This window comes from Grammomys surdaster, unplaced genomic scaffold, assembly GCF_004785775.1.
Source record: "Grammomys surdaster isolate TR1022 unplaced genomic scaffold, NIH_TR_1.0 1149, whole genome shotgun sequence".
Taxonomy (NCBI): Eukaryota; Metazoa; Chordata; class Mammalia; order Rodentia; family Muridae; genus Grammomys; species Grammomys surdaster.
In genome coordinates, this window is record NW_021605568.1 from 485,350 (window position 1) to 494,422 (window position 9,073).

Here is a 9,073-nt window from a genome sequence, read left to right on the forward strand (position 1 = left end):
ACTACATTTGACTAGAATCCACTTCTTGAAGTGTCTTCTACTGCCATGCTAAGGACTAAGCTTCTAGCATAAGGGACATACTGCAGCCAATCGAGCAAATACTAAAAACTTAGGTAGATTTTAAAATACTAAGGGAAAGAGAGCCAGTCAAAGAACACAGCAAGAACAAAGGCCCTGGGGCAAAAACTACCTAACACATCAGAGAGACCCAAAAAATGAGGAGGAGTCTGCAGTTCTGTGACTGGAGCTGAAGTTAGAGGTGAAAAGAGAATTAGTTCACAGGGAAGAGGGTTTGAGGCTTTTGTTTTGTTTTGTTTTTGTTTTTTACTTATTTGCATGTGTTTTTTCTTTAATGTGTCTGTTTTGAATTTTGGTTTTGTATTTTATTTGGCGATGGTGGCAGTGTAGACTTTAGTTTTTAATTTACTTTTCATCCCAATATCATGCCCCCATCTTCTCCCAGTCCCCCTCAAAGCTCTTCCCCCCACCCACTCCCCTTCTCTTCTGAGAAGGGGGAGTGGCCCCTGGGAGTCACAACTCCCTATCCCTACTTCCCCCTCCCACCCCTTCACTCCCCACCATACTTCCTAACCCTCCTGCCCACTCATCCACCCCAGCACATCAGTCACTGCAGAACTAGGCATATTCTCTCACTGAGGCCAGATAAGGTGGCCCAGTTAGGGAAACAGGATCCACAGGCAGATAATAAATTCAGGAACAGTCCCTGCTCCAGTTTGGGGGGAGGGGACCTGTATGAAGACCAAGCTGCACATCTGCTACACATGTGTGGGGAACTATAGGTCCAGTCCATGCTTGCTCTTTGGTTGGTGGTTCAGTCTCTGGGAAGCCCCAAGAGTCCAGATTAGTTAACTCTGTTGGTCTTCCTCTGGAGTCCCCTTGGGTCCCTCAGTCCTTCCCCCAACTCTTCCACAAGACTCCCTGAGCTCCATCTAATGTTTGGCTATGGGTCTCTGCATCTATTTCCATTGGCTGCTGAGTGGGGCCTCTCAGAGGACAGTTATGCAAGGCTCCTTCTGTCTGCAAGCCTAACAAAACATCAAAGTGTCAGAGATCATGGGATGGGTCTCGATTTGGGCCAGTCATTGGTTAGCCATTCCCTTAGTCTCTGCTCTTTGTCCCTGTACATCTTGTAGGCAGGACACATTTTAGGTTGAAGGTTTTGTGGGTGGGTTGCTGTCCTTATCCCTCCACTGGGAGTTCTGCCTGGCTACAGGAAGAGGCCATTTCCGGATCCCTATCCCCACTGATAGGAGTTCCAACTAGGGTCACCACCGTAGCCACCTTGAGATCTCCCCAGTCCCAGGTCTCTGGCACATCCTAGAGATCCTCCCCCCAACCACCCACAGATGATTTCTGTTCTCTCTCCCCTGCTCTCCCTACACCTGATCACTACCCCGCTCCTCTTTCCTACCCCTCCCTCATCCACTTCTGATATCTATTTTATTTCCTCTTCTGAAAAACACTCAAGGCTTTGGTCCTTCTTTTCTTTCTTTGAGTCTTCAGGTGTTTGCTTTTTGTTGTTTGCTTTACTTGGCTTGGGCATTTTTCTTTTTTTATTTTGTAACTGTCATCTAAGAGATCATCTTTGTAGTTTTGGTAGCTTGCACTAAAGTCTCTGTTCAGTAGGAGAGTAAAGCTCACTGTGGTCATAGTAGAGAAAGACTCCTTTAAGACACATAAACTGGGTTCTGAAGACCAAAATGAAGAAGCACGAAGTCAGCCAAGGAGAATTCTATGAGAAGGAAAAAGTAATAAATTTTGAGGTGAGAAAGAACTTAGACTGTCCTAAGAGCTGGAAAGTATTACATATTTTAATCTCTTTTAGTTGTTTTAAATGGAATTGCAGTGTTTTGGTAGGTTGGTTGATTGGTTGGTTTAAGGTGCATAAAACCTCAGGTGTCTGTCTTCAGCTAGCTCTTCCACCATTTTTGAGATAGGATCTCTCACTACCCAGGAGCTAGCCAGGTCAGCTAGTGGCCAGCCAGCCCCAGAAATCCTCATTTTAGCATAGCCAGTGCTGAGATTACAGTCTTGCCACCAAATTAGCCTGGCATGTTTTCATGTAGTTCTGAAAATCTAATTCAGATGTGTTTGCAAGGCAAGCACTTTACCAGCTGAGCCATCTCCCGAGCTGCAGGAAATGTAGTCCTTTTTTTTAAGATTTATTTTTATTATTTTAATTATGTGTATGGGGGGCATCTGTATACATGAATTCGAGTGCCCACAGAGGCCTGAGGTGTCGGATTACCCTGGGTTACAGTCAGTTGTAAACCACCTGATGTGAATGATAGGAATTGAACTCAGGTTCTCAGGAAGAGCAATATATGCTCTTAACCACTGAGCCACCTCTCCGCCCAAGAATTGTGTTCTTAATTCAGTTTTCTTTTCTTTTCTTTTTTTGTTTTTGACTGTTTATTTCAAGAGTATAAAAACATAATTGGGAGCCAACAAGATGTCTCAGTATTCGTGTATACTTCAAAACTACTACTGTTAGTACTAGTTCGTGAATTCCTTGGGATTTTCCAAATGCAAGACCGTGGTATCTACTAGTAGATATAGGATGGCTGACAGTTTTCCAAAATCAAGAGAAACAACGAGAGAGGAACTCCATAAAAGCGGCTCCCTCAAGAAATACAGTATGAATTTCCAGGCCTGGTTCTCCAGCTTGAGGTTCCCATCCCCCGCCCCTGGAACGCAATCTCTGTGGTTGTCCTGGTTGCTATGGTGAGGGGAGCTCTGGGCGCACTCATTCTAGCCACCAGGAAAGAGTAGTGTGTGATTAGGGGTGGGTGGACCCCTGTCCATTCTCCGAGGGCATCGCGGGCCAAATCCGAGTTCCAAGTTAGGAACCATGCCTGTGTTGCTCCCTTCCACCGACCGGGGCCAGGACTCGCGCGTTGGGGCTCCAGAATGGCGCCAGGCGGCCAAGGCCACGTCTCGCAAGGCACACCTTCTGACCGATCGCTGTGGTCAGGAGGCAGTGACCATGTGGCAGCCCAAGGACAGTGTGCTGGACCCGAACGTGGCGCACCACCTGGGCCGCGCCGCCTACATGGAACCCTGGCGCTTTCGGGTAGAGATGCTCAAAGGGGGCGGCACCCTGGAAAAGCCACCGCCGGGCGAAGGCGTCACGCTATGGAAAGGGAAGATGAAGCCCCCGGCCTGGTACGCACGCCTACCGCTACCTATGCACCGCGACGCGCGTGCTCAACAAACCGCCGAGGTGGTGCACGCGCACGCGCGCGGGGCGCGCCTCACCGCCGCCCGCCTGGGCCGTGCGCAGCACCAGATCAATGGGCAGCTGCGGCTGCTGCTGCGCCAGCGCGAGGCCACTGATCGCAAGCTCAGCGAGGTGCGCAAGGGCCTGCTCATCAATCAGCAGAGCGTCAAGTTGCGGGGCTACCGACCCAAGTCTGAGAAGGTGCGACCCTCCCTGCCACCTCCCCCGCCACCAGCAGAGGTTGATGCTTCCTTCTGCAGACAGACAACACGCACTATGCTCCATCTCCAGAGAGGACATCCCCAGGATAGGGTGGCTACACCTCCAAGTTTCAAAGCCTGAGTTCCCCCAAAGTTGTTACCGAAATTGAGGTCACAATCTGTGCCTCCAAGAAACCAGGTTCGGCCACCCGTCCTCTATACGCAAGAAGAACAGCCAATTAATAGTAAAAATGCAGAAAGAGTATTTAACCAATGGGACCACATCACCCTCCAATGACCCTCTGTTGTCCATTCTCGTTGTTCTGAGAGAGATTAAAGTTTAAAGAGGGAGCCATACTAAGAACATCTAAGCTATCTAAGCCGTGGGAGATAAGGCGTGGTCCTGCCCATCGCTGACCTTTTGTCTAGGCTCAGTCTCTCAGAGCAAGAATAGCTGTCAGTACTGTGTGGAATCCCTTCTGGAAAGAGTTTCTCCTCCACCTGGCACCAGGCCTTTTCCTTCTCCCAGCAGGAGATCTCTGGGGTGACTTCCAGTTTCCTGGGGTCTGTTAACAGTCAGACTGAAGGACTTAGGTGTCTTTTTAGAATGTCAGGGTACTTCCAAAAGGACTTCCCCAATAGACAAACTGTTTCAAATCTAGGCTACGAGGGTAACCCTCCACCTCACTGCCGCCCCAAGTCACACTGCATAAAAATCTTCCCAAAGAGGGAAATTTGTGTCCTCAAGTTTGAATATCACATCACCTCTACCCCTGCTCCAAGAAGTTCCGACTCACAGATTCTGCCTTGACCAACAAGCCATAATATCCCAGTTTCAAGGGAAAAACACCTCCAGACCTGGTTAAGGAGGGCACGTGATGATTCCTTGGGTCTCAAACCAAAAGAAAACTACACAAAACAAAAAATAGAAGCCACTCCTGAACTGGAGACATAGCTCAGTGAGTAAGAACTCTTGCTGTGCTAATGTGAGGACCTAAGTTTGAATCCTCTGCACCCACACAAAAGCCAGAACCGGTGCCTTTAGCCCCAGCACTGAGGGCTGCAAACAGGTGCTATCCCAGGAATTCATCGGGGCAAGCCACCTTGCCCAGACAGCAAACTTTAAAAAGTCAGCAAACACCTCCCTCAGCAAGACATAGGCACACCTCCTGGAAAGATTAATTCTCAGAAAGACACCTCCACTCCCCCACACATTCACCCCAACCCCCACCCCACCCCCCACCTCCCCAAAAGGAACAAAACTCCAGCTGCAAGCTCCACAGTTCGAAAGGGTGTGGAGTCCTTTCTAATCTAAAAGATGAAATCTCCAGCCTTCCCCTGAGAGTAATTCACCCTTTTTTTTTTCTAGATCCCAGACAAGGCTGACAGCATGCTTGTCTGGGAGAAAGAGGAACTGAAGTCTATGAAGAGAAAAATGGAGAAAGATATGGAAAAATCGGAGGCCTTGCTCAAGGTTAGGGGGTACCTGGAGAGGGACCCCTGGATGCCTAATACACAAATGGCTCTGACCTAAGTGGGGATGGATATGGGCAGACTACATTGTGTACAGTTCTGAAAAATGTCATAATAAAACTCATTGTGTAAAATTAGCATATACTAATAAAATATTTTTAAATGCAGTAAATAAATAAATAGCCCTATTCTCTTGATACCCAGCTGCTAGTCAAACCACCAAGATTTTTTTCTTCGTGGATATTGGATCTGACCATTTTGTCACTGTTAGCCAAGCACCAAATCTCCACTCAGCACAATCTCTGGCACACAGTAGGGACTTGATAAGTATTAGGATTCATTTAGGGAAGACATTTTTCGAAGTATCATGGATTGAACACACTGAGTCGTGTCACAGAATCACTTTTTATTATTTTTAATCGTGTATATTGGGAGGGTGTATATGTAGTACAGGTGCTCCTAAGAAACCAGAAGTGTCAATTCTTCATGGAGTTGGAATGATTGACAGTTCTGAGCTTCCCAGTGTGGGTTCTCTCCTTTCACTATATAGGTACTAGGTATCAAACTCATGTTATCAGGATTATCTGCAGGCCCCTTCACCTGCTAACCCATTTTACCAGTCCTCAGTGGGCTTTTTCTTAATGTCAAATGACAAATGCCTTTAGCTTTGCATTCTGTATGCCCCATTATAACTACTCAAGGAGGCCAGAGCAGCTTAAAGCCACCAGACTGGGTGTGTCCAAGAATAGGTTTATAACTGTGTCCTGATTAAAGCAAATAAATAGCCAGGCAATGATGGCACACACCTTTAATCCCAGCATTCAGAAGGTAGAATCCGGTGAATGTGAGTTCGAGGCCAGCCTAGTCTACAGAGAGAGAGTTCCAGGACAGCCAGGGCTACAGAGAGATACCATGTCTCAGAAAATAATAATAATAATAATAATAATAATAATAATAATAATTAAAGCCATACCTGTCTGTAGGCTATAGTTTGCTAACCCCTTTTTAAAAACATACAAAACTATTATCTTGGTTAAGGAGACCAAGAGGCAACAGGAAAATTCATGAGTTACTAGGTGAGAGGTGTGTTTGCAAGGATATACTTATGCAAAGAGACTTCTATTTTGATGAGGTTGGGCCTTGGTATAACAAAGTCAGCTTAAAGGCCCAAGAGCTTTATGATGGGCTTAGCCCTGCCCCCTACATCCAAGCTTACTTGTTGTTTCTCTGGCCCTCAGGCTCTGGCCTCCTGCAGGGACACACTGGACTTCTACTGTCAGGAAAGGCTGCAAGCTGTGGGACTCATGAACCAGCCATTGGACAAGGTTCTGGAGCAGGCTGGCCGCCACTCGTGGGTAGACATCACCCGACCCCCAACTCCTCGAACTCAGGGCTTGAAAACGCCTCCTCCTGACCCCATTGGCACATACACCCCAGGTAGGCACCACAGAAAGGTGTCTGCTAAAACTGCAGTTCCCTTAGCTGTTACTTAAGTATACAGCCTTGCTTGGCCTCTTTCCCTAGACACTTCCAACAGCACCCATTCATTCACAGGTTCTATTTCAAAAGAAGCCAGCCCAAGGCACAATTTAAATTATCCTCACTCGCCCTTCCTTGAACTTTCTCTCAGTCCTTCATGCATGTCCCTTCACCCCTGGCCCGGCACCACAGAAAGGGGAGAAGGGGCGGAGAGACAAAGGAAGACACAGAGAGGCCTGTGCCCCCATGTACACCCTGTGCTTTCACAGCCTGCGCTAAGGCCTTGTTTGAAGCCAAGCGCTTGTTGATGGAGTCCAAGGACATCTTAACAGAGATGGCAAAGAACGAGGTGGACATTCAAAATCAGCAACAGCAGATAAGCGACCGTGTATGCACCTCGCTGGCACAGAAGATGCGTGAGACCTTGGAGTTGAAGGTGCCACACTGCCTGGCTAGGCTCCGGAGGATGGTTACTGCTGTAGTGGTTGGGGAAGGAAGGGACAGTGTTCCAGAACGAAACCCCTGTGCTCCCCAATCTCCAGGAAAGAATGACCATGACTTTAGGGCTAATGAGGGGGACTATCCACCGGTGCATGAAATTCAATCAAGAGATGTACGTCACGCGGGGCATCATCAAGGTAAGGTTTGATGAAGGAGAATAATACGTGGGAAGGGGTTGGGGAGGGGAGGAATCTGGTAGGCTGGGCCTCATTGCTCACAACATACTTTGCCAGGGTCCTCTGTTAAAAAGAAACCTGGAGGCGCGAGAAAAACTGAACAGACCCTTGGTTCGAATGTATCAGAGACACGTGGGCACCCAGCTCCCGGAGGCCACTCGCCTTGCCCAGGTATGTCTCCTCCGCGTCTCCCTAGGTGAGATCACATCCTGGTAAGTTGCCTTCCCCAAGCACACCAGAACAAGGGAAAACCTCTCACTGCAGGTTGGCCTCTGACATCAGGCTTTTCAAGTTGCTGGGCCACACCATTCACCATTTGCCCCACTCCTACTCCACCCCCCCAGAGCTCTGAAACTCTTAACATAAATTGCTCAAATGTGTTCCATATTCTTGGAGTGTGCTGCTGTAAGCCTCCCTCCCTCAGCTATCTTAGCCTTTAGTGTTTGTGTTTTGTTTTTCTCGCAGACCTGGTCCCACTTTTTTCCTGGAACCCCTACAACAGAGATTTACCTTCTCAGCTATGCTCTTTTGCATGTGGGGCCCTTTCCGGTGCACACCTGGCCCCTGTATAGAATCCTGCCCATCTTCACATCTGCTCTATGCTCCTGCCTATCCCATACAGCACCAGCTTAAGGCTCTGGGTTTGGCTTGCCAGTCCCCCAGCATTGCCCACTCTCTTCCCAGCATGGCCCCTCCCCTTCCCCAAATCAAACAACTTTTCCCCAACCTACCTCTCCTCGGCTTGATGCCACTCTTCTCCAACACCGCCCAACCCTTACCAGCATGGCCCCTCTCTTCTTCCCAGTACAGCTCTGCCCTACTCCAGAACATCTCCACCTCTCCCAAACAACGGACCCACCCCTCCCAGCACTGCCTTGACCCTCCCCCAGAAAGACTTTGCTAGCTCCACTACTTCCTAAAAGCCTCACCCCTCCCCAGAACGCCCACGCCCCTCCCAAACAAGGCCATGCCCCTCCTCAACGAGCCCAGATTCCCCCAGACATGTCCTGTCTCTCTTTTAAAGCACAGTCCCTCCACTGCAAGGATCTCCTTTGCCTCCTTTGCCAGGATCTGCCCTTCCCAGCTCAACCTTGCCAAGGCTCCGCCCCTTCCCCATCAAAACCTCTGCTCCCTCCGTCTCCAGGGTACTGACCTGCTGACCCGCCACAACTTGCACATGGAAAAGAACTTAAAAGAGCTCCGTACAACACACGACGACCTCGCCTGGAGCCTCAACTGCAAAAAGATAGGGCATGATGTGGACTACGATGTGGTGCGTCTGCGCCTGCGCCAGCGCCACCCGCATGTGTGCTATGAGCAGGCGCAGCGCCTGGTCAACGACTGGGACCCTCGCACACCACAGCGCAGACAAACCAATACCGTCTCCAAGTGACCACAGCTAGCCTTGGCCTTGGGCGGCAGGAGCGGATGCCCCCAAATACATGGCCCGCCCTCCCCTCTGACTAATCTTCCCGCCAAACAGCAGAACTATAATTAAAATATATTGTCATTATTAGCCACCAGTTGATTGTATGCCAATCACATTGCAAAACCTAGTGTCTCCTCTTAGTCGAATTGTTAGGATTTAGGTCTCAGCTGCTGGTTTCAAGCTGTGTGACAATGGGCAAGCCACTGCCCTTCTCTGACCTCAGTGTCTCAAGACTGTAAAATCAATATACCAGCACCTATTTTAAATGGTTGCGGTAATGACAGGTGAGTGTTTCAGTAGAAGGTCTGAGGCACAGTTGCTGCCTATCATAACTTAAGTGGTAACATAAGCTGTTATTACTAACAGCCCCATGTTACACTTGTGGAAACTGAGGCATAGAGAAGTTAAGCCACTTACTCAAGCTTCATCCATGGCTACAGAGCCTGCCCTCTTAGCAGAGTTCTTTCGACCTCTGCTTCTGTCCTCACCCCACAAAAAGTGTCAAGCCCTGAACTAGGCAGGTTGCAGCAGTGCGCACAGCTGAAATGGCCACTGCCCTTGTGACACTCACAAA

The 9,073-nt window shown here is 48.9% G+C and overlaps 1 protein-coding gene across 1 annotated transcript; it reads left to right on the forward strand.

Moving 5' to 3' along the window:
- Nucleotides 1-2,768: 2,768 nt before the first annotated feature.
- Ccdc105 (coiled-coil domain containing 105) lies at nucleotides 2,769-8,584 on the forward strand. The gene is made up of 7 exons (XM_028783600.1): nucleotides 2,769-3,442; nucleotides 4,811-4,915; nucleotides 6,153-6,351; nucleotides 6,663-6,829; nucleotides 6,936-7,031; nucleotides 7,128-7,241; nucleotides 8,215-8,584. Exons 1-7 carry the CDS (start codon nucleotides 2,873-2,875, stop codon nucleotides 8,461-8,463), a joined length of 1,500 nt encoding a protein of 499 aa, XP_028639433.1. The 5' UTR covers nucleotides 2,769-2,872; the 3' UTR covers nucleotides 8,464-8,584.
- Nucleotides 8,585-9,073: the final 489 nt, after the last annotated feature.